Here is a 26,807-nt window from a genome sequence, read left to right on the forward strand (position 1 = left end):
GAGATGGCGAAAATTCAATTGAGAATGAAGTAGCTTGAGTTAGATGCAAAAGAAAAAGAAAAAGAAAAGAAATGTAACTGTTTGAATTATGATTAAAAGCAGAAGAAAGAGGAAAAGCTGCCCCAGAATGTACAAGCTGGTCAGAGCTTGGTTAAGGAGGGAGTGCCAGATCTTCTAAAACCATATATCTGTGAAGGTAAAGTATACTTACATAGGCCAGAAGCAGAAGGTAAAGAGGTTACAATATTAAGAGATACAGGATCCTCTTGATCTTTGATGTGGAAAAATTTGCACTTCTGAAGGGCTATTACCAGAAAAAGTGCTAGTAATGGGAATTCACGGTGAGAAAAACTGCACTCATTTCTGTAGCGTGAGTTTAGAATGTCCAGTGAAGAATGAAGAAGACGTGGTAGGAGAACTGGACAAACTCTTAGCTCCAGAAATACAATTTGTCCTTGTTAATGATGTAGCTGGTTCACAGGTAGGAGTGTCACGTACTGTGATTGAAAAGCTAATGTAAATTCAGGCAATTGAACAGGAAGCATATCCTGGGATTTTTCCTGATTGTATGGTAATGAGGTCACAAAGTCACCAGTTAATCAGGAGAGATCAAAGGGTATGGATAAGAAAGTTGAAGTGGAATTAGCAGAGACCCTGTTTAATCAAATGGTTGCTACAAAACAGGAGCAAGTAGATGATAAAGCAGACATCTTTCGTTCAGAGAAATTAACTGAGTTACAGCAGAAAAATGAAAAACTAAACCAATTGTATCAAAAAGCATACATGGAAGAAGAATCTGGATGCATCCTGGTGTGCAACTATCTTAAAAATGAGACCTTAATGAGGAAATGGAGACTATTACATATTCAAGCAGATGTGAAATGGGCAGAAGTTCATCAAGTCGTATTGCCAGTGGGTTATAGAAAGGGGGTGTTGTGGGTAGCACATGAACTACCAGCAGGGGGCCATTTAGGGGCAAGAAAAACTCAAGCTAAAATACAAAAATATTTTTACTGGCTGGGACTACACAAAGATGTAGTTGAATTTTGCCAGACATGTCATACGTGTCAAGCAATTGGAAAACCACAGCCAGGAATAAAACCCACACCTTTAATATCTATAACTGCAGTTAAGGAACCTTTTACATGAGTCTTAATTAATTGCTTAGGACCCCTACATAAAACAAAAAGTGGAAGTCAGTACTTGTTAACAATAATGGATGTGTCCACTTGATTTCCAGACACCATTCATTACACAGTATCACAGCTAAAAAGATTATAGAGGAGTTACTCAAACTTTTCAATAGATACGAACTACCCACAGAGATCCAATCAGACCTAGGGTCAAAATTTATTTCAAAATTATTCAAAGAAGTTATGGACAGCTTAGGAATAAAACAATTCAAATCTATTGCGTACCAACTAAAATCAAGGGAGCTCTAGAAAGGTGGCATCAGACATCAAAGACCATGTTGAGGGCTTGTAGTCAAGACTATCCAGGTGATTGGGATAACGGAATTCCATTTGTATATTTTGCCATCAGAGATGCACCAAATTCAGTCCATTTGAATTCGTTTTTGGGCATGAAGTGAGAGAACCACTCAAATTGATTAAGGAGAAATTGGTAAGTCAGAATTCAGAGACTACATGTTTGGACTATGTGTCAAAATTTAGGGAATGGTTAAATAGAGTTGGGGAGTTGGTTAGGAAAATTTAAATGTTTCACGGCATGCAATGAAATTGTAAGCAGACAAGAAATCAAAAATTTGCAATTTTGCTATTAGAGATAAGATGTTAGTGTTACTTCCAGTGGTAGGCGAACCTTTGTGGGTGAGTGTGTGGGCATTGGTGCTGTGCTCTTACAAGAAAGATGATAAGAAGATAGAAAGATCTATTGGATATTTCCCCAAGAAATTGAACATTCATCAGCAAAAATATCCAACAGTTGAGAAGGAGACTTTGAGTTTGATGTTGGTGTTACAACATTTCAACATTTTTGTTACCAGTAAAGAATCTGAGACAATCATACACACTGATCATAACCCATTGAATTTGGTTGTGAAATTTAAGGACAAAAATTCCAGACTGCTTATGTGGAGCTTGTTGTTACAGTCATTCAATTTAACAACTGTGCATGTGGCAGGACAAGAAAATGTGATTGCCGCGCATTGTTGAGGCTTGGATGAGAAACTGAGGTGTTCAGCGGCAGGAATAAACAGACTGAAACAATGTAATACCGCATGTTTGCATGTTTGTAGTCAATGTAATGTATATGGTTGTTGTAGTGTGCTAACAGTGTAAACTTAAGGGGTTTTAAAATGAAGTCATCTTTGGATACTGATGGTTCTTTTTTTAAGGAAGAGGTGTGACAATGCTGCTCCTTTAGCAAGATTATGTTGTTCTTGTATCTTTTTCACAGGGGTGATAAAGGCAGGAGTTCCAATATGTCTGGAAACATCTACTTGAAAAAGATTTTAAGTGTTTTTTTAAAACACTTGTACAATGAAAAGGGATCAGCCAGTTCTCCCAGTTCAGGATAAATGACCTGGATGAGGCCATAGAAGGATGGGATATTAAATTTACAGATGACGCTAAGGTTTGTAGAGTTGTGGATAGTGACGAAGGATGTTAGAGGTTACAGAGAAACATAGATAAGCTGCAGAGCTGGGCTGAGATGTGGCAAATGGAGTTTAATGTGGAAAAGTGTGAGGTGATTCACTTTCGAAGGAGCAACATGAATGTAGAGTACTAGGCAAATGGGAAGATTCTTGGTAGTGTAGATGAACAGACAGATCTTGGTGTCCAGGTATGTAGATCATTGAAAGTTGCCACCCAGATTGATAGGGTTATTAAGAAGGCATATGGTGTGTTAGCTTTTATTGGTGACATGATTTGGATGAAGGAGCAGCACTCCGAAAGCTAGTGCTTCCAAATAAACCAGTTGGACTATAACCTGGTGTTGTATGATTTTTAACTTTATTGGTAGAGGGATTGAGTTTTGGAACCATGACATCATGCTGCAGCTGTACAAAACTCTGGTGTGGCCACATTTGGAATATTACGTACAGTTCTGGTCACCACATTATAGGAAGGATGTGGAAGATTTGGAAAGAGTTCAGAGGAGATTTACTAGGATGTTGTCTGGTATGGCGGGAAGGTCTTACGAGAAAAAGCTGAGTGACTTGAGGCTGTTTTCATTAGAGTGATGAAGGTTGAGAGATGACTTAATTGAGACATATCAGATAATCAGAGGGTTGGATAGGATGGACAGTAATAGCCTTTTTCCTGATTGGCGATGGCTCACACGAGGGGGCACAGCTTTAAATTGAGGGGTGATGGATATAGGACAGAGGTCAAAGATAGTTTCTTTTCTCAGAGTAGTAGGGGCATGGAACAAACTGCCTGCAACAGTAGTAGACTCGGCAACTTTAAGTGAATTTAAATAGTCATTGGATAGGCATATGGATGAGAATGAAATAGTGTTGGTTAGATAGGCTTCAGATTGGTTCCACAGGTCGGTTCAACATCGAGGGCCAAAAGGCCTGTACTGCGCTGTAATGTTCTATGTTCTATGATCAGGTCCTGGGGACTTATCCACCTTTATGCATTTTAAGGGGTTCAGCACCTTCTCCTCTGTAATATGGATATTTTAAAATATGCCGTTTTTTTTCCTCCAAGTTCTCTCGTTTCCATATCTTTCTCTGCAGTCAACATTGATGCAAAATCCTCATTTAACAACTCCCCCATCTTCTGTAGTTCCACACATTGGGAGTCTTGCTGATTTTTAAGGGCCCTGTTTTCTCCCTATTTACTGTTTTGACCTTAATGTATGTGTAGAATCCCTTTGGAGTCTCCTTAGCCCTATTTGCCAAAGCTATCTCATGTCCCTTTTTTGCCCTCCTGATTTCCCTCTTAAGTATACACCTACTGTTTTTATACTCTTGTAGGGATTCACTCGATCCATGCTGTCTATACCTGACATATGCTTTCTTCTTTTCCTTGACCAAAACCTCAATTTCTTTAGTCATCCAGCATTCCCTACACCGACCAGCCTTTCCTTTCACCCTAACAGGAGTATACTGTCTCTGGGCTCTCGTTATCTCTTTTCTGAAGACTTCTCACATTCAGGCTGTTCCTTTACCTGTGAATATCCAACTCCCAATCAACTTTTGAAAGTTCTTGCCTAATACTGTCAAAATTGGCCTTCCTCCAATTTTAAACTTTGACTTTTAGATCCAGTCCATCCTTTTCCATCATTATTTTGAAACTAATTCAATTATAATGTTTATCCCCAATTTGAATTCTCAAGCAGACTCGGGAAAATTCAAACTCCGTAAACCAGGCTTGGATGAAGTGTCTCAGCAGTTGGATTTCTGCTCCAGGGAGCTAAGAATGGGCAGGAGTCCATCCAGCACCATGGAATGATGTGGGATGCTGTCTGATGCAAAGGTAGGTGGACAGAAAGGTTGGTCTATGTGCTTAAACACCTTATTTCAGCTGTGAGAAAAAGAATGAAACAAAAAATCCCCCTAGCCCTCACCACCCGCACACACTTTCCATGTCCTATCTTTGTCAACTCATGCCACCTCATGCCCTTTACCTACAACCCATGGCTCATCCCCTTCATGCCAATATTTGCCCATTTACCCATCCCACCTGGACCATACTAGCCCTATGCCAAATTAGTGTAAACTCATGCCAACCCATGATCCCCATGCTAAACCTTCTGCCCTTACAATCTCCATGCCACCTCAACCAATAACTGTGCTGAGATGAAATAAGACAAAATTCTTAGCGTTTATTGATGAATTCTGTATTTAAAAAAAATACTTTCTCATTGATAAAACCCATTCACGATATTTAATTTCCTGCAACTACTTATTTCCTTACTATAATAAGCTTTTGTATTCATAGCCCCACTTTGAAGACTTTCTAAGCACTTGGAGGTATTAATAAAGCTAATCTGACATGCACCTACTGTGACATGTTAGGTTGTGAAATTTGTTATGTCGTACAAATTGTGTAATGATACCCTCAGGCATAAATCAACAGGCAGAGTAAGATAGCAAAAAATGACTTTGCTTTTACACTACAAAATGTCTTGACAGCTTAACAGTTTTGATGCGGTTACCCTATTTTATACATTTTCATATCTACTTTTAACAATCTCAATATGATTGACCTCCTCTAAATATTATCCTACAGAATACCCTACCTCTCTCAGTGATTTCTCCAAAAATGGTGCACTTAGTCTCCAAAGAACTCTAGAAACTTTAGCCCTTCTCCGAACAGGTCAAATCCCTATAAGTAATTTGAAGGAAGGCAGCTGTAACATATGTGGCTGCTTCTGTGGACCACAAATAAATGTGCCCACTTTGCCTCTCGCACTAACAAGGTAAAAATCGTGAGTGCAGGGTTTTGGGGCAGTTATTAGCATTGGGCTTCCAGCACTATTTTGTCTAAGCCAGAGACTCTATTGTCTCAGATCTTTGTTTCTTTTTTAATTTTACAAAACCTGCTGATTTTTGAGCTTGGCTTAAAAGTCTCATAGAAACACAAGTATTACTTAGGAGAACCAATTATTATTTATTGCATTGTACAGGCCTGATTGTTGTATGGAGGCTTTAGGTTCTGTAATGTTAATAATTTGCCTGGACATGCACACACACAAAATGTAACAGAATAACGTATACTTTTTAATGAGATATATCAAAGTAAAAGTTTAAGGCTTAGAATGCATGAGAATATTCAAATTGAAAATAGAGCAATTTTGGTATTTAGTAAGATTATGGCTAATCTGGTTGCAGTCTCAACTCCACTTTCCCATCTGCTGCATAACATCCTTGTCTTTATCTTGACTAAATTCAACAGCACAGCGAGCAGTTTGGAAAAGAGAATTTCACAGACTCACAGTGTTCTAAGAGAAAAATACTTCTCATCTTCACTTTAAAATGGAAATCTTTTATTCTTAAACTGTATCTCCTCGCTCTAGTCTCCTTCACAAGAGGAAACATCTTCCCAGTATCCAATCTAAAAGGATCTTACATTTTTTCAATATTTTTCTAAACTCCAGTGGATACAAGTCCTACCTGTTCTATCTTTAATAATGAGAAAAAGCCCTTCACCCTAGGAATGAGTTGAGTGAACTTTCTCTGAACTGCAGTTGACATAATTATACTCAAGTTCAAAGAAGGAAACCAAAACTAGACAAATCATTCCAGATGTGATCTTACCAAGGCCCTGTACAGCTGCCGTAAAACCTTGCTACTTTTATATACAATTCCCATTACAACGACCAACATTCTATTTGCTTTTGAATTACTTGTTGTACATATATGTTAGCTTTTTGTGATTCTTGTACTCTGTACCATCGGGTTTTACAATCCTTCTCTATTTCAATAACACACAACCTTCCTATTCTTTCTGTCAAAGTGGACAAGTTCACATTTTCCCATATTATACTCTGTTGGCCAAATTTCTGACCACTTAACCTATCAATATTCCTTTGTAGATTCTCTAGCTTTGTCTTTTTGGATTAGATAGGTTAAAAGAAAAGTAAAAAGAAAAAAAAAATTCAGATTTACATAATACTTTTCCTACCAGACATTTCCATTGGACATTAAAACCAATAAAGTACTTTTTAAGTGTCATCACATGTTGTAAAGTATGAAATGTGGCGGCAAATTTGCACAATAAGCATGATCAGCTAAGCAATGGCATTCTTTTGTGATTTTGATTGACAGATGATATTGACCACATTAGGTATAACCCCCTTCTTTTCTTCAAAATAGTTCCATGTCAACTTTTACATCTTCCCGAACTGTCAGGCTGGGTTTTTATTCAACATCTCATTGAAAGACAGCTCCTTTGACAGTACAGGTATCTTTTAATACCACTTTGGAATATCAACCAGATTGGTCCTGAACTTAGAGTCTCAGGATACAAAGGCTACAAATTTAGCCAAGGCTAACACTCAGTAATGGTATTATGTTGTATTAGCCAGCTTGTTCTTTTTCTTGAAGCCCAAAGATTGCAGGAAGACAAAGTGAGGTAGAGTTCCAAAGATTTTAGGTATAAGAGAAGGTGGAAGGAAGCTTTGAAGTGTTACCTAATTCAACTCTGATGATACAACAGATTAAGCATCAAGATATAACATATAAAATATTTCAGGAATTATGAAATGACAATTCTACTTGGATAGGATGTGAGTATGAAATTTCTGATTTGTGCATCTGGCTAATGGCAGGAAAGCAAACACATCACTGTCTTTATTGAGCATTTTTCATTAAAGTAATTTAAATTATGCTTTCTCATCAATTTTATTTTAATTTAGCGTTTTTCTCCTACTTTTGAAAACAGAAAACAGGATTTATTTCTCAAAGCTTAATTCTAACTCAATCCAAATTCAATAATTATTTATTAAAGTTGTACAGTTATAAACAGCAACTCACCTCTCTAGGCAGCTCTACCAAGAAGTTTTCATCAGCCGCAAAGGTTCGGAGGTTATGTAGGTATCCAATGGTGTGAGGGAGGGATTCAAGTTCATTACAACTACAGTCAAACTCCTCCAAAACAGAAAGACTGCAAAAAAGAGAAAAATTTAAATACCTCTTGCAGTCCATGTAAAATCCAAATTATTGTCACATAAAATAGGCTAGTTTTTCTGTTCCAAAACAGTTGGCAATCTAAGTTGAACGTAATATATTTTTTCCTCTCAAGATTCTGTTCAAGTGCATTTAAATATAGCTTAACATAAAATCTTCTATGAATCAGCATAAGCAGACAGACATTGAAACCATAATTAAACCAAAACCTTGGTTTAACACTATTTTTGACAGGTTTAAGAGTCTTCTTAAGTTTGTCATGGTTTGATCAATACATTTGAAAAAGGATTTAAAAACAGAAATATGTGCATTACAGCATCTAATCCACCACCATCTAATGCAATTTTAAATAACCGAAAAGAACTTAAAACACTCTGCTAAGTATTTACTAGGTAGAATGTGGTTCAATATTCAGTTCTGCTCTAATTTATTTATAAATTAAAAGGCTTTGAAACATACCAATTCATGTCTTTGTGACCCCAAAAAAAGCTTATAACCTTCTCAAAATTCTACAAATGAACATAATCAGTGGAAATCCTGCCATGATATATTTACCCTGGCAGCATGGACAGTTTTGTGGGTCAGGTTAGCTTCAAGTGTAATTTTTTTTGAACCAGCAATGAAAAAAAAGAAACTCAAATCGCGTCATATGTAACTTGAACTTGCAATTTGACGATCCTTTCAACCTGACATGGTGACTCAGTGGTTAGCACCGTTACCTCACAGCACCAGGGACCTGGGTTTGATTCTAGCCTTGGATGACTGTCCGTGTGGAGTTTGCACATTCACCCTGTGTCTGTGCGGGTTTCCTCCAGGTGCTCCAGTTTCCTAACGTGCAGGTTAGGTGGATTGGTCATGCTACATTGCCTAGTAGTGATCGGGGATGTGTTGGTTAGGTGCATTCGTCAGGGTACATGTAGACTAATAGGGTTGGGGAATGTGTTTGGATGGGATACTCTTCGGAGGGTCAGTGTGGACTTGTTGGGTCGAAGGGGCTTGTTTCCACACAGCAGGGATCTATCTATTCAAGATTGGATGAACTTTGCTTAAATATAGTGGGTGGCATGGTGGCACAGTGGTTAGCACTGCTGCCTCACAGCGCCAGAGACCTGGGTTCAGTTCCCACCTCAGGCGACTGTCTTGTGGAGTTTGCACATTCTCCCTGTGTCTGCGTGGGTTTCCTCTGGGTGCTCCAGTTTTCTCCCACAGTCCCTAAAAAGAATGTGCAGGTTAGGTGAATTGGCCATGCTAAATTGCCCGTAGTGTTAGGTGAAGGGGAATGGGTCTGGGTGGGTTGCGCTTTGGCTGGTCAGTGTGGGCCGAAGGGCCTGTTTCCACACTGTAAGTAATCTAAAAAAAAATCATATTTCATTTACTTCACTTTACTTTAAGAAAAGGTTCTTCTCAGCTTTCATAGCACAAGAGAACAAATCGGAAGAATTGTTCACTAACTGGTTTCAATATTTATGTTGCAAAAAAAGACTTGAAAGACAGAGGCCAAGCCATTTCGGATGCTCAATATCATATCCAAACATTCATTCCTGACAAATCATCTTAAGAACAGTGAGTATTAGCCAGATAGAAAGTGCTGGAAATGCTCAGCTGGTCTGGCAGCATATAGTAAAAATGTCAACATTTTGGAGCGAAAAATTACTCTTCAGAACTGGGCTGAAGACGTCCTGATGAAGAGGTAAATTTCTCTTCAAATATTAACTCTTTCTCTTTCTACAGATGCTTTTAGCCCTGCTGGTCATTTCCAGCATGTTCTGCTTTTATTTCAAATTTCAAACACCTACAGTATTTTGATTTTATTTGAGTATCAGCAAGACATTTGCTCACAGGGCACCATAACAGAGCTTGATCTTGTTCTCATCCACTTACCCTCCAATTGCATTGGGTAAAACATTAAGCTGGTTGTCATCCACCTTCAATGTTGTAAGTTTTTTCAATATTCCTTGTAGGTAGAAGAGATAATAAATCAGTAACTTGTAACTGGCAAATTATTAAGTATACAGTGGAAACTCGATTATCCGAAAATGATGGGTGGGCAGTATTTCGTTTGGATTATCGATTATTCGGAAAATCGATTAAATGCCTTTCCACTGGGGCTTGGAGTTTTAAAGTCTGCTCCCTATTCAAGAGACTGCAGCAGGTCACAGTGCGTGAGACCCCACCCCCAACACCGCGCCCCCGTCCAACATAGCCCCAGCACAAAGTGCACGAGCCCCCGCCCCCAACACCGCCCCCCCCCCGTCCAACCCCGCACCCCAACCCGGTCTAACACCACCCACAACACTGCCCCCGTCCAACCTACCCCCCTGTCGAACCCTTCCCCCCCCCAACCCTGTCCAACAGCGCTCCCGCCCCCCCAGCATGAAGTGCATCATCCCCCGCTCCCATCCCCGCCCTCCACCGCAACACCCCGCCCCCACCCCCGGCCCCTCTCCGGGGCATTGGAATGTACACCAACAACAAGACTTCTGCTGCTGTGTTTCCGGAGTAAGCCTCCAAATAGCACACAGGCGCACGCACACACACATAACTTTTTACTGCAAACGTTTGACAGGTTCCACATTTGCCCTGTACAGGACAATGTTGGAGAGATTATTCCTGGGTAGCCGGGGTGGGGGGAAGGGAATACCCGTCTGGAGGGAAAGTGTGGGGGGAAAGAGAGGGTGGGAGTTCAGCCATTTGGAGACGGTGCTTGTTTAATCACTGCAAACAAAAGGCGCGATCACTGCTGGAAACACAACTTTGATGTAATGTTTCTATCAGGACCTCGAGATCTTCTTCAGATGATCTGATTTTCGGATAATTGGTATTCGGATAATCGAGGTTCCCCTGTATAATTGTTTAATTGCCCTTCTACTAAATCCATAACCATTTTTATTTATATGTTTATACAGTTTACATACTTGTTTTTTGTGTACATGTATTTATACATATCCATAATCCACAAATACACAAAAATTATATTTCTCATAAAGCAAACCAATATGTCTGGAGCTATGTCCTTTTACATTGCATGTTGGAATAAACAAGAACGGCAGCTACACAGTGGAACCTTAGCTCTCAAAAGCCTTTGTCAAACATTCAGTTCCATTGCAGGAGGATCTGCAGTTGATGCTGTTGTTCTTGACCTCAAACTATACTTTCCATAACATAAATCTTATTTCACAGATGTGGTTAGTGAACTCTTTTATTGTCGCTATCAAATTTTCCAGCGTGCTTGGCATACTCTCAAACAAAAGCATAAAACATATATAATGATTTCTTTAAAAGCTATCTTGAAGTTCCGTTTCTTAGGATAAACATTCAGAAATAAGATTTGAGACACTTGTCCCTCAGTATTTTTGCATGTCACTGTTGAAATAAGTCACAGAACACTTACTATGAGGTATTGGAGACATAGTTGATATTGCTTTTGATGTTTTCTCATTTGGAGAAACATTATCATCAGAAAAAAGAATGTAGGTTATTTCCAGTACACAAATCATAAACTCAGGAATGAAGATGTTTGTTTACGGTTGCACAATGTTTGGCAATATTTAGGTCTGCTCACATACTCATGATGTAAAGTGTGAGATTTATCTACATTTTAATAGCATTTTCTTTTGAACTTGAATTTGAACTAGTGGCATGTAGTATTTGCATTGCATGTCTGAAGGGGTTTATTGATTAATTTGTACAGTCATGGTTATTTCTTTTAAAAAACAGTTTGAGAGAAATCTTTGAGGCTAATGGGAATTTGTTTACATTGGGAGAGTTTAATGAACAGACAAAGTAAATGGTTGCATATTAGACTTTATATTGAGAAGAGATTTTTTTTCTTTTTTTAAATTCATTTTGTGGGATGTGGGTGTCGTTGATTGCCCATCCTAGTTGCCCTCGAGAAGGTGGTGGTGAGTTGCCACCTTGAACCACTGTAGTCTACCTGCTGTGGGTTGACCCATAATGCCAATAGGAGGAAATTCCAGGATTTTAACCCAGTGACAGTGAACAAATGGTGATATATTTCCAAGTCAGGATGATGAATGACTTGGAGGGGAACTTGAAGGTGGTGGTGTTCCCATATATCTGCTGCCCTTTTCCTTCTAGACAGAAGTGGTTGTGGATTTGGAAGGTGCTGTCTGAGGATCTTTGGTGAATTTCTGCAGTGCATCTTGTAGATAGTACACACTGCTGCTACTGAGTGTTGGAGGGAGTGGATGCTTATGGATGTAATACCAATCAAGTGGATTGCTTTGTCCTGGATGCTGTCAAGCTTCTTGAATGTTGTTGGGCTGTACCCATCCAGGCAAGTGGGGAGTACTCCATCACACTCCTGACTTGTGTCTTGTAGATGGTGAAAGTGAGGACTCCAGATGCTGGAGATTAAAGTGAAGAGTGTAGTGCTGGAAAGGTACAACAGGTCAAGCAGCATTGAGGAGCAGGAGAATCGACTTGATGAAGGGCTTTTGCCCAAAATATCGACTCTCCTGCTCCTCAGATGCTGCCTGACCTGCTGTACTTTTCCAGCACCACACTCTCGACTCTTGTAGATGGTGGACAGGCTTTGAGGAGTCAGGAGGTGAGTTACTTGCTGCAGGATTCCTACCTTCTGACCTTCTCTTGTAACCACTGTATTTATGTGGTGAGTCCAGTTAAGTTTCTGGTCAATGATCACCCTCAGGATGTTGATAGTGGGGGATTTAATGATGGTAACACCATTGAATGCCTAGGGGTGGTGATTAGATTGTCTCTTATTTCTGATGGTCATAGACTAGCATTTGCATGGCACAAATGTTTTTTGCCACTTGTCAGCTCAAGCCTGGACACTGTCCAGATTTTGTTGCATTTGAACATGGACTTGCCGATTGTCAGAAAAATAAACATCTGGTTCAGTAATGTCCTTTTGGGAATGAAATAGAACATAGAACATAGAACAATACAGTGCAGAACAGGCCCTTCAGCCCTCGATGTTTCACTGACCTATGAACTAATCTAAGTCCATCCCTTTACACTATCCCATCATCATCCATATGCTTATCCAAGGACTGTTTAAATGCCCCTTACGTGGCTGTGATGTTGGGTGGCATCTGGCATCTCTGCCATCTCCACCTGGTCTGGCCTACTCTAAGACTCACAGCAATGTGGTTGACTCTCAATTGCCCTCTGAAATGACTTAGCAAGCCATTCAGTTGTACCAATTGCTACTTTTGATTAGTAGAAACATTCATAGCTTGAAAAAAGAGATTTTAGGTTTTAGTTATTAGGCTTTGCAGAAGTCTTGCTGAAACTAGATGTGTGAAATAGCTGCTTCTGAGAAAGGGAGATAGTTTAGAACAATGGAGAAATAGATCCCTCAGTGTAAGGAACTTAAACATTTCAGAAGAGATTGATTAAACACTGAAGGGTTATTTGAAGCTGAGCAAGTTGTATGAATGCTCAAGTAAAGGCAATCAAAATCTCCAGGTTGGGAAATAAAGCCATAGCTAAGTCAACCCCTGTGTTTAAGAGTTTGGGAATTGACTATGGTGTTAGAGTATTGTAAAGGACTGTAATTAACAGGATTGTAGTTTACTGTGTGCTTTTAAGTCTTTAAAATTGAGTTATTTGCAAATAATTTTATTTATTTTGAGTTTCATTTCTAATACATAAGAAACTTATGTCTTACTGCTAAAAACAAATCTGGAGCATTGTGTTTCAGTGAGAGGCCACCTCAAAATCAAAGAAAAAGCGCAACAAAATATGAACTCTATGATCGGTCTGGGATGTGACTCGTCTAGTAATAACATCAGCTGGGATCACAACACAGTGAAGCAGTCCACTTTGACTGACAAGTGACTAGAATCATTTATGTTATACAAGTACCAGGCAACAACCAGTCTCCAAGAATCTAACAATCATCCCTTGATATGCAGTGGCATTATCATTGCTGAATCCCTCATTATCAATATCATGGGGGTTACCATCGACTAGAAACTGGACTGGATTAGCCATACAAGTCCTGTAGATACAAAGGTGGATCAGAGGCTGGAAAACTTGCAGTAAGTAACTCAACAGCTGACTCCACTAACTACAAAGCACAAACCAGGCGTAACAGAATGTTTCCCACTTGCTTGGATGTGTGTAGCTTCAACAACACTCAAGTAGCTAGACACTATCCAGGACAAAGTATCCCACTTTATTAGACCAATAGTCACCCCCTCCACCGCAGGTGTCCTGTAGTAACTGCATATAACTGCACTACAAGACAAACTGCAGAAATTCACCAAGGCAATAAATGTTAGCCCAGCCAGCAAAGCCCACATCCCATGCATGAATAAAAGCAAAAACATTACTTAACAAAATATGTTTTATATCACTGCACTTTAAAATGTACCTATTCTTTAGTAGATAGAGGGAGAGAGAATTTACTAGTCTTTAACTCGAGGGAGATTTAGGTGTCTTCTTCCCAGTCATATGTGGCATTTGGCTCCTCAGAATCCAAGAAACCGTTATTTAATAGGGCATCAATAAATTGTAGTTGCAAAGTTCCACTCTAGTCCACAATTCCTTTATGTCTATTTTGTATTTTTAATATAAACAGCACCAGACTGCATATAACAGACACACTTAATGATTTCAGAAGGAAATTGGATAGACACCCAAAGGAAATAAATCTGCTCGGCCAAGGTGATTGATCAGGGGATTGGTATTGACTGAACTGCTCTTGGGACAAAATGACTTCCTTCTGTGCTGTAAGTGAATCAATAGCTGTGATAGCAGAGATTGTGGGCTGAGTCTTATTATTTTGGTTGAGTCCAAATTGTATCAAGTTTTTTGAAGGGTTTTACACTGCAAGGCCCAATACATTTTCTTGCCCGATTGTACCAAACTCACTGCATTAATTACCTTCCTCTTCCTTATGGTGTCATGCATATCTGAGTTTGCCCCAATTTATCGTGCACCATGCCCAAACAATTCACCACTCAGAGTATATCTATGCAATGATTAACATCTGCACAAATGAATGGATGATTTATTTATTGTCAGCTGCATTTTACAGTGAATAATACAGTAAAATATAGTGAAAAGCTTTAACAGACACCACGTTCCAGCACCATTCTGAATAGTTTAAGAATAAAAAGGATAAAAGTTATAATGGAAAGCCAGCTCACCAACGCCATCTGCACCACCACCACCACCCCTCTTCCACAGCCTTGCCGTTTCTTGTGGTCAATCCACCAATGTAGAAGTTGCCATTTTGTAGGTGCCATCTCTTTGCCCCTGGACCCACCTCGCCGACACTGGATTCCATGCTGAACAGACACTCACCCCTCAACCAGGAATCCCTCACTCCACTGCTGTCCTGATGACACCAGGAATCCTGGCTCCGGGCACAACATGCTGCTGCCTTTGCAAGGAGTCCTGTCAATACCAGGAGTCCCCACTCTGGATCTAATAGAACCAAGAGTCCCTGTTTCCACAGCCAGACCAAGGTGTTGCCGCCATCTCACCAAGAACCTTGCTGCGCATCTCCTTCCAAAACGTTGCTTTGTCAGTGCTGCCATCGCCACCTGGAGGAGTTGTGCCACTGCTGCCATCCCTGAAAGCCAGGAGGACATCCCTGCTGCTCCTGTCATCACCATGTCTGCTGCTGGGAGGAGAAACCATTGCACACTCAGCCCCCTCCAGCTGCCGCACAAATTTCACCAATTAACCCATCCCAATAGACAAAAACAAAGAAAAATTACATGAAAGAAAAAGAGAAGCATAAAGAAAGGACTTAAATCATGCAGGAGCAAAAGAGCCCCTAGCAGGAGCCTATATGTGGTCCTGCTACTCCACTGCATTGATCTTCTTCATATTTGTCATTTTATAAGGCTCCTGGGTTCCTTGCTGAGCAGCAGCATTCTGAAGCTGTCCTGATTTTTGACAGACAGTGTTGGAACACGTCAGAGAAGGTAAAGATGGCATTCTGTTTTTTTGACAAGATTCCCTGTTGGAAAATAGTGGTGGCAAAGGAGTCTTCTTCTGGCAGAGAAGATTGTCATACCAGATGCAATGGCTCTCACTGCCCAGAGGATGCATCAGTGCAGCAAATCCTGAAACTGTTTGTGTGCAGCCAAGGACAGATTGGCAGCTACCATGGAGAGCCAGCAACCTCAGGGGCTGCTAGAGTGGAGGGCACACCTGCACTCATTTCCTGTACCAAAGGCCTGGCGACAGGAGGTTGGAGGATCTTGACCCCAGTCTAGCTACCCATCTTCACAGGAAGACAGGGTGGTGCCAGAATGCACCTGGCTGGAGGTGGTACCACACTACACCTTCCACTCAGGATACTGTAAAGGTGGGTAGTCCTTTACCCTCCACTCTGCCTGCCCATCCAACCCTTGGAAGCTCTAGCTGAGTTCTAGCCTGTGGCAAGAAGACCCTTGGCATATCTGGCCCATCCAGTGATAACTGTCTCTGGGGTTGTCTCACTAACCCTCCAGGGTAAACAAGCTCAACGACTGAGTAGGCTCCCTCCAAACCAACTGCAGAACCTGACAATGAATAACACCATTCCAATTACCCTCTCTGAGCCATCATTTCTGTTCTGTCCTGCCCCACCTTGCCACCCTCTGGCAAATCCTGCAGCTCACCCTTCATTTGTACTGTACCCCTGCCGAGTGCTTGCAGTCCCCAGTCATACACCCTCATTTCCTCCCTCTTTTCCCTTAGTTAACAGGGATGGACCCAGCAGGCCGACTGTGGTCAACCTCCTTGACTGACATGACTGGACAGCCTGGGCAACACGTATCAGACTACTGCATGCACATCTCCCCAGCTACGTTAGCTCTAAACTCTAAACTTGTTATTATGAACTTAGTGATAGTGAGAACTGCAATTGCTGGAGAGTGGATACAGAATGGACCTGGAGAAAGCACAACAGGTCAAGCAGCATCAGAAAGGGAGGGGCCTCGATGTTTTAGGTTGTAACCTTTCATCATGACCCTTTTGACCTGGGGTTTGCAGTGGAGAGAGACCCACTTCCTGATGAAAAGTTCTGACTTGAAACGTCAACTCCCCTCCTCCTCTGATGCTGCTTGACCTGCTGTGCTTTTCCTAGCTCCACTCTTTATCCATTTGTCATTACGACACCAATGGACTGACTGTGAATAGCTCACTGGACTGCAGAGGCATGAACCCCTTTACTCAAAACACCCTGACTGGGCACCTGACCATGGCCCATTTCCTGCACTGGTTTGGGAAGTATTGACTTAACGTATACCTGCCTCTATGAATTTCATTCTGGACTACTCAGCTCAGACTTTGACACACAGCTGCCTGCTTGCTGCAGACACAGTGTGCTTGCCTCATAAACTGCTGGCACACAGGTACAGGTGTGAGACTGATGTAGCACACTGCCATACACTAAAACATGCACCTTCTAGACAGAGGATTTCTTAGCAGCAAGGCTAGTTGCCTGTTACTGTGACTGCGCTAATTGGTGCAGGAAGACAAGGCAGGATGCAGATAGGCTCTAACTAAGTGAGTGCTAAGAGAGCAAGTGCACAGCCCTAAGATGCAGTCTGGTCCAGTCTGTGAGCTAGGGCTGTAGCTCCAATCCTGATGAAGGGCTTTTGCCCGAAACGTCGATTTTCCTGCTCCTTGGATTCTGCCTGAACTGCTGTGCTTTTCCAACACCACTCTAATCTAGAACCTGGTTTCCAGCATCTGCAGTCATTGTTTTTACCCTGTATCCATATGTAAAGTGACCCCAATTGTAGCCTTTCAATGCAAGTTCCTGGTGTGCCCTGCAATGCGAGTCTAATGTTTCCGAGCACACTGCAAAAGAACAATAGAAGTGCCAGGGTGATCATGACAGGTTGGTAGAAGTCAATCCAATGTCTGTGGAGGAAAGTATGTGTGGCTGGTGTCTGTGACTTGTGTCCTGAGATGTTCCTGCTTAGTGCACAGCTTGAGTCCATTTGGAGCAGGCAGTGAGCTGGATCCACCAGGCACGCACTCATGTTTCTTGGTTGAGTTTATCCAATGTCTAGCTTGTTTGTCAATGTTGGTAAGATGGAAATCTGCCTTTTAATGAGGGCATTTGATGCTCAAAGTTTGTGAGAAGATTTGTAGCTTGGGTGCTCGTTGTTGTGGTTCTGTTCGCCGAGCTGGGATTTTGTGTTGCAGACGTTTCGTTCCCTGTCTAGGTGACATCCTCAGTGCTTGGGAGCCTTCTGTGAAGTGCTTCTGTGATCTTTCCTCTGGCATTTATAGTGGTTTGTCTCTGCCACTTCTGGTTGTCAGTTCCAGTTGTCAGTTGCAGTGATCGGTATATTGGGTCCAGGTCGATGTGCTTATTGATTGAATCTGTGGATAAGTGCCATGCCTCTAGGAATTCCCTGGCTGTTCTCTGTTTGGCTTGTCCTATAATAGTAGTGTTGTCCCAGTCGAATTCATGTTGTTTGTCATCTGCATGTGTGGCTACTAAGGATAGCTGGTCGTGTCGTTTCATGGCTAGTTGGTGTTCATGGATGCGGATCGTTAGCTGTCTTCCTGTTTGTCCTATATAGTGTTTTGTGCAGTCCTTGCATGGGATTTTGTACACTACATTGGTTTTGCTCATGCTGGGTATTGGGTCCTTCGTTCTGGTGAGTTGTTGTCTGAGAGTGGCTGTTGGTTTGTGTGCTGTTATGAGTCCTAGTGGTTGCAGTAGTCTGGCTGTCAGTTCAGAAATACTCACCAGAACGAAGGACCCAATACCCAGCATGAGCAAAACCAATTAGTGTACAAAATCCCATGCAAGCACTGCACAAAACACTACATAGGACAAACAGGAAGACAGCTAACGATCCGCATCCATGAACACCAACTAGCCACGAAACGACACGACCAGCTATCCTTAGTAGCCACACACGCAGATGACAAGCAACATGAATTCGACTGGGACAACACTACTATTATAGGACAAGCCAAACAGAGAACAGCCAGGGAATTCCTAGAGGCACGGCACTCATCCACAGATTCAATCAATAAGCACATCGACCTGGACCCAATATACCGACCACTGCAGCGGACAGCTGGAACTGACAACCGGAAGCGGCAGAGACAAACCATTACAAATGCCGGAAGAAAGATCACAGAAGCGCTTCACAGGAGGCTCCCAAGCACTGAGGATGTCACCTAGACAGGGGACGAAACGTCTGCAACACAAATTCTCATTTGATGCGTTAACAAAGCATTTAATAAACACTAATTTCTGTAAATTGGCATTTTGCCACTGCCTACCAAGAATCTTGCCAACACAAACAGAAATTGCTGGAAATGTTCAGCAGTCTGGTGCATCTGTGGAGAGAAATCAGAGTTAACGTTTTGGGTCGAGTGACCTTTCCTCAGAATCTCACCACACTGCTTGTGAAAAGCATAAAATACAGAGCAAGTACGGCTGTTGAAGTGCAGTGGTAGTGTCATTACCTTTGAGTCAGGTGGCCTTGGTTCAAGTCCTATCAGTTCCAGCACTGTGTAATAACATTTCTGAACAGATTAATTTAGAAAATATCGAAAAGGAGCAAGATCATCTCTACATCGAGATGGTCCTCGCAGTTCCTGTCATCTGCTTTGATTACACATCTTGCCATAGCCAAATTGCTCAGACCCCTTTTAGATTCTGCCCTGTGTCTCAAAGAACCTAGACAATGTCATCTGTGTAAGTCCATGAGGATGCAGCACAGGTAATATGAATGCCTGATGGGCAATATTTGTGTATGACAATATAAATATACTTTTTGTACCAAAATGATCCCTGCAGCAAAAAAAATGGATATGCATGCAAAGAGTTGAAAGATTATCTGAGTGTTCTGCATGCTGTCTCAATGCAGCAACATCAATGCACAAATGAATGTGTCGCAGCTCTGCAAATACTGCAAAATCATCTCGTAATCTCTGTTTACAGAAATGGTATGAAACCAACAGATGGCACTGTTTTAATAAATGTTTCCTTTCAGTTTGTGCACCTCCCAACCAATTTATATTCATGACTGGAACTGTAGAATACTCTAACCTCAGAAGGAAGCCATTTGGCCCTTTCTGCTTCTCCCAGCTCTCTGCAAGAATAATTCACCAAATGCTACTCCCCTGCCTTTTTTCTCATACACTTGCAAATATTTCCACTTTTGAGAATGATCCAATTATCTTCAGAAACAATGACAGAATCTACTTCCATCACAGTCTTAGCCAATGCATTCCAGAATTTAACCATTCACTGGATAAAAAGCATTTTTATCATCTAACCCTTGTTTCTTTTGACAATCACCTTAGATGAGTGTCCTTGGGCTCCAGACTCTTCGACCAGTGGGAAGAATTTCTCTTTACCTACTCTGTCCAGATTTCTCATGATTTATCCTCTGTTTCCCCATTCTATTACATAAATGAAATTTCTCATCCTTATGCCATAATGTTGTGGAATATTTGTTGCACCCTCTCTACTTCCTTCATACAGTGTGGTACCCAGAACAGGATGCAATACTCCATTTGAGGCCAAACTAATGTTTTATGCATGTTTATCATGACTTCCTTTCTTTGTACTCAATGTCCTTCTATAGATCCCAGGATCGCTAATGCCATTTCTGAAGTAGCACTGTCCTCTTCAATGATTTATGTATATTTACCCTTCCCGCACCTCATATTGAATTGTACTCTATTTTATGTTGTCTCTTCTCATTCTTCCTAGTGAAATAAATCATGGCACACTTCTCTTCATTTAATTTTATCTGCCACTTGTTTGCCCATTCCACATTACAACATTTTATATTTTCACCTTTACAGCTCTCAAAACTTCAAATTTCACCCACTACTCAGCTATTAATCTTCATCAAGAGGAACAAGGGCCCTAACACTTTCTCCTGGGGAACTCCACTGTAAATGTCATCTTGCTTGAAAACATCTGTTCACCATTAATCTCTGATACCCATCACTTACCAATTTCATTTCCATGCTGCTACTGTCCCTTTATTCCATGAGCTCTAACTATACTCATGAGTCAGTTGTGTATGCTGCTTTATGAAATATCATTTGGAAATCCATGCCATTCATGTTTAAAAACTCAAGCAAGTTAGTTACACATACTTTACACTTAAGAAATTTGTGCTGGTTTTCTGTAATTAACATTGATGTTCTCAAATGCCTATTAACTTGGCCTGAATTACCATTTCCAAAAACTTCCCTATCAAAGTTAAATTGACTGGCTTGTACTGTAATTGCTGGTCTTATCTGAAGGCATTTGATAAAGTGCCACATAAAGGGTCGTTGCACAAGATAGCAGGTCACTGTACTGTGGGTAATATATGAGCACGGATTGAGGACTGGTTAACATAGAAGGCAGAGAGTAAGTTTTAAGGGGTCTTTTACATGTTAGAAAGACATAACTAGTGGAGTGCCACAAAGATCAATCAACAGCTTTGATGATTAGAGGAGTGGGCAGTGTGTAATGAATTCAAATTTGCTGATAGTACAAAAACAGATTGGTGGATGGGTTGTGATAAAGACAGAAGGAATCTGAGGGCAATACAGACAGGATGAGTGAGTGAGCAAAATCTTGGCAGCTGGAATTTAATGTAGGAAAGGCATGCACTTTGGTAGGGAGAAACAAAAGGGAGAGTATTATTTAAACAGAAAGTACATCACAGAGGTATCTGGGTGTTTTTTATCCATGAATCACAAAGTTGCCACGCAGGTGCACTTAGTAATTGCAACGACAAATGGAATTTTGGCCTTCATCGCGAGCAGGCTGGAGTTTAAAAATAGGAAAATCTTGTTACAACTGTACAGGATAATGGTGAGGCCACATCTGGACTACCGTGTACAATTTTGGTCCCTATTTGTAAGAAAGGGTATATTGGCATTGGAGGCAGTTCAAAAGAGATTCACTAGGCTGATTCCTAGTGAAGGGGTTGACTTATCAAGAACAGCTAAAAAAGTTTGAATGGGGGTGATGTTTTTTGAAATGTAGAAGATTTTGGGGCCTGACAGGTAGATGTTTTCATTAGTGGCAGAATCTCAGACTGAGGTATTTTGATACAAAATAAGGGAACGTTTATTTGAAACTGAGCTGCAAAGGATTTTATTTTCTCAGACTGTACTGAATATCTTGAATTCTCTACACCAGAGAATTGAGGAGGCTAGATAACTGAATATGTTAGAAGAGAAGGTAGAAAAAGATGTTGATATAAAAAGGACTTGAGGGCTATGAGAAGCTTGAATGAAAGAACAGCTGAGAGCTGAGGCAGATCAGCTATGATCATGTCAAATGGTGGAGCATGCTTGAAGGGCCATTCCTGTTCCAATTCCTTACATTACACCATTTTTTGAGCAAGAGTGTTTTGAACATTTGCAATTCTCCAGTCCTCTGGTACCATCACTCTACTGAAGGAAGAATGGAAAAACTTCTAAATCTTTCTCACTAGTTGGTGGCATGTAGAATATTTCAAGTAATATCATTGTACCTTTATTATTTCTTAGCTTGAACTAAATAGATTCTATCCTTGAACCATCTGGAACATCCTCCATATCCAGCATTGTTATATCTTCCTGAATCTAATGTATCCCCTAGAACTCTGACTGATTTTCATCTCTGTAATGGCAAGCTATGTTGTCAGTTACAGCCATTTTAGTAGCATTTGACTTGAAACCACCTTAACATAGCTAGAGACCGAATTTGTTGCCAAACAAAGCAACTTAGGAGTGCAGATGCTTAAGTCCTTGAAAATGGAGTTGCAAGTCGTCAGGATGGTGAAGAAAGCGTATGACACATTGTCTTCATTGGTCAGAAAATTGAGTATTGGAGTTGGGATAGCACAACATGTCACACAGCATCCAAGGGACAAAAGAGTTGACGTTTGAACATAAGCTCTTCATTAAGAGCTTATGCTCGAAACGTCAATTCTTCTGCTCCTCAGATGCTGCCTGACCTGCTGTGCTTTTCCAGCAAGATACTTTTGATTCTGACCTTCAGCATATGCAGATCTCACTTTCTCCTAGGAGTTGGGCTATCATTTTTGCAGCTGTACAGGACATTGGTGAGGCCACTTTTTGGAATATAGCGTACTATTCTGGTTGCCCTTTTATAGAAAGAATGTTGTTAAACCTGTGAGGGTGCAGAAAAGATTTATAAGGATGTTGCCAGGACTGGAGGTTTTGAGTGTAAGGAGGCTGGGGCTATTTTGTCTGGAGCAGAGATTAAGAGGTGACCTTATAGAGGTTTATAAAATCAGGCCAGGCATGGATAGAGTGAACAGCAAACATTGTCCTAGGCTGGAGGAATCCAAAGCTAGAGAGCATAGGTTTAAGGTGAGATAGGAAAGATTTAGAAAGGATCTGAGGGGTAGCTTTTTCGTGCAGAGTGTGGTGCATGTATGGAATGAGCTACTAGAGGAAGTGAGGGAGGTAGGTACAGTTATAACATTTAAAAAGCATCGGGATGGGTAAATGAATAGGAAGAGTTTAGAGGAATATAGACCAAATGCTGGCAAATGGGACTAGGTCAGATTAGGATGTCTGGTTGGACAAGTTTGACCGAAGGGTCTGTTTACATGCTGCGTGACTTGATGGCTTTGTATGCCTTTTACTAAGCTTGTACATTTATCTGCTGAGCCACTGGGTGAGCTTTCAGGGATTGCTTTAGTGCACTGTTTGAGTAATATTTAATGCAGGCCTGCCAAATGGAGAATCAGCTGAGGCCCTCCACCTCCTCTTTTGAGGGAGGTCTGTTGAATTAATTTATTCTTAAGGCACTTAAATGGACATTGGTGGACCTTCCCTGTATTTAATGATCATGGAAGTAGAAAACCCACTGGGAGAGGCAGCTGCCAGGGATAAATCGAGTGTTACTGATGGATCCAGGTCACAGTTGATTGAGGGCAGGATGTTTTTGGATTAAGACCTATTCTGGCTGGCTCTGAGCAAGCTCCCTTTTCCCAATGTTTGATTCCTTAATTAGGCCTTTTCAGGACATTTTGTTTCTGACAAGATGACTGGACTAAACACTTCTGGCTGAACAAAAGTAGCAGCAGATTGAAGCCCTTAAGTGGCCATTCACTGCCCTCATAATGGCTCAGTTGGCACTGGGCAGGAATGCCTCCTCACTGAGTTAAAAGGCCCCTCCTTGAAAGTCGTCTAATGGGTGGGCATTAAATCCTGCCCTACAATTCAAGTTGCGCTATTAAAAAATAGATACTTGTATTAATTCATGATACTTTTGCCATAACCCAGGAAAACAAAGTTTTACATTATGTAATGTCCTTTCAAAATCATCCACCTATATTTTGAACAATAAACTGTATCTATATTATTATTTATTCTCTATTCTTCTCTATATTTTTTAGGAAAATATTCATGGTTAAATTATAAAAAGAAAATGGTAACATTGTTCCTACCTATGGTGTCAGGCAGCTGTTGCAGCAGATTGGATGAAAGCAGGAGGTCCTCCAGGCCTTCGCATCCAGAAATATCTGACTCAATCGTTTCTATTCTATTCTTTGACATATCCAAGTATGTCAGATGTTTCAACTTTGCTAGAGGCTGAAAAAATACAAAAAACAAACAGTATATGTAATATGTTTAATGATTTTTAAATAAATTTTCCTTCTTTTCTTTCCCATCTCTGTAAAGACCATACATTTTCTGCTGTCTGAATCCTAGCTTCTGGGACCTCAAACAAATGCCAATGTCTGAATATGCACTTAGTTAATATCAATATGCTCCACTTGACCCCTCTCATGCATGAAACATGCCATTGTCAAGTATGAGCTGTTAGTCTAACTCAATGACATTGAGGCTATTTGCAGAATTTTTGCTGCTCTTTCTCCTCCTGTTTCTAAACTGTGCTACACTTTAGCTTATTCAGTAGTCTGCTGCCTGTAACCTACTTTGCATCAATTTTCACTCACACCTCATTCCAGTTCTTGTTGAACAATATGAATATCACCACAAATATTTGGTTTTTCTCTTCCCTCACTTAAGGATTAACATTGGAACTTCAATATCTTAAAGATATGTTTAATCAACCTATTCAGATGTGTTATGACACACCTTTGGAGAGATGGGACTTGAACCTAGACCTCTGGGTCTGAGATATTACCACTGTGGTACTGTTTCCCTTATACTGTCCCTAGGGCTGTAGTGAATAGAACAAGCAAAACTGTCACTAACTTGGGATAATTTCTACGTGGTTCGGAATTGATAGTTTGATGATTAGCATAATTGGATCAGGTTTTCCTTGTCCACTACTGACTATATAGTATTGTGGACCAGATCCCTTCAAAACATGTCAAGAAAGTAGCCCAGTCCCTAACTTTGCTCGTTGTTTTAAGCAAGTGTACAGTGGATATTCCAGGAGTGAAGCAGCTGGCCCAATCACTTAGTTTTTGGTTTAAATGAAGTACAAACAGAAGAGAACAGAATAAAGAATAACTTAACCCATCTGAAAACCCAACAGATTATCCCAACTTAATGATGCTGTTCCAAATACTTGCAACAATCCCCATAAACAATCCTTGGCACAAAAGGCAAAATCAAACACAGGGTCTGACAGGAGAGAAACAGATGGCAGAGAGATTCAGCATGGAACACCTTCTTCCACATAGCTGTTGAATTGAATTGAATTGATTTTATTGTCACGTGTACTGAAGCACAGTGAAAAGCTTTGTCTTGCGAGCAATACAGGCAGATCACAGAGTTAAGTAGCATAGGTAAGTAAACAATAGGTAAACAGCGGCAAAAATAAAAACACAGGTACAGACGAATGCTAAGAGTTTGTGAGTCTATTTAGTATTCTAACAACAGTAGGGGAGAAACTGTTACTTCTATAACTTCTTTCTGATGGTGGAGACTGTAGAAAAGCATTGTCAGAGTGGGATGGATCTTTGAGAATGTTGGCGGCCTTTCCTTGACAGCCGGCCTGGTAAATGGATTCTATCGATGGAAGGTTGGCCTTTGTGATTGTCTGGGCCGAGTTCACCACTCTCTGTAAACGTTTCCGATCTTGAATGATACAGTTGCCATACCAGGTAGTGATACATCCTGACAGAATACTCTTGACGGCGCACCTATAAAAGTTGCCAAGGGAATTCGCCATCATACCAAATTTCCTCAGCTGCCTGAGGAAGAAGAGACACTGTTGGGCCTTTGTAACCAGTGCTTCTACATGAAGAGTCCAAGAAAGCTTGTTGTGGATGACCACTCCCAGGAGCTTCATTCTGTCCACTCGTTCGACCTCTGTGCTGTTAATGTGTAGGGGGCATGAGTAACATCCTGCCAAAAGTCAATAAAGAGTTCCTTGGTTTTGCCGGCACTGAGAGCTAGGTTATTCTCAGTGCACCATTTTTCCAGGTCTTCCACCTCCCATCAGTAGTCTGTTTTGTTGCCCTCTGAGTTTTAACCGACTATGGTGGTGTCATCAGTGAACTTGTAAATGGCATTTGTCGGGTATTTGGTGACTCAGTCATGGGTATACAGTAAGTACAGTAGGGGGCTGAGTACGCACCCCTGGGGGGGGGGGGGGGGGGCTCCAGTGTTGAGTGTTAGTGAGGATGAAATATTGTCTCCAATCTTCACTGATTGTGGCCTGTGGGTCAGGAAACTGAGGATCCGGTTGCAGAGAGTGGGGCTTGGTCCGAGATCACTAAGTTTACTAATCAGTCTTGTGGGATAATAGTGTTGAAGGCTGAACTGTAGTCAATAAGTAGGTTTCTTCCATTGCTATTCTTGGTGTCAAGATGTTCTAGGGAGGAGTGAAGGGCAAGTGATATGGCATCTGATGTGGATTAGTTGGTCTGATAGGCAAATTGGAATGGATCAAGAGTAGTGGGGAGGCTGGAGTTGATTAATGCCATGACCAGCCTTTCAAAGCACTTCATGACCATCGAAGTTAGGGCCGCTGGGTGGTAGTCATTGAGACATGCTGCACGAGCCTTCTTAGGAACAGAAGTGATGTTGGCCCTCTTGAAACAGGCAGGGACAGTGGCCTGCTGCTGGGAGAGACTGAAGATGTCCGAGAAGACCTCTGTCAGTTGATCTGCGCGTGCTCTGAGTGCACGGCCTGGTACTTCATCTGGTCCCATCGCTTTCCTTGGATTCACACTAAGGAAAACTTATCTGACCTCTGATGCAGTGACTGTTGGGAGAGTTTCATCAGGACTTGTCGGAATGGGTATTACCTCTCTGCCGAAGTTCAGATCAAAGCGAGCACAGAAGG

General features: G+C 41.2%; 1 protein-coding gene across 13 annotated transcripts in view; it reads right to left on the bottom strand.

Moving 5' to 3' along the window:
* lrrc7 (leucine rich repeat containing 7) overlaps positions 1-26,807 on the bottom strand; it is a 688,069-nt gene that overhangs the window by 157,500 nt on the left and 503,762 nt on the right. For all 13 annotated transcript variants that reach the window (XM_087990651.1, XM_087990652.1, XM_087990653.1 and 10 more), the window contains 3 exons: positions 23,989-24,133; positions 9,485-9,557; positions 7,451-7,580 (listed from right to left, as the gene is read on the bottom strand). In XM_087990651.1, the coding sequence (XP_087846777.1) occupies positions 7,451-7,580; positions 9,485-9,557; positions 23,989-24,133 (348 nt within the window). The remainder of the gene's footprint in view (positions 1-7,450; positions 7,581-9,484; positions 9,558-23,988; positions 24,134-26,807) is intronic.

This window comes from Chiloscyllium plagiosum, unplaced genomic scaffold (genome assembly GCF_037043375.1).
Source record: "Chiloscyllium plagiosum isolate Xiang-an unplaced genomic scaffold, Cpla_swu_hap1 HiC_scaffold_9, whole genome shotgun sequence".
Taxonomy (NCBI): domain Eukaryota; kingdom Metazoa; phylum Chordata; class Chondrichthyes; order Orectolobiformes; family Hemiscylliidae; genus Chiloscyllium; species Chiloscyllium plagiosum.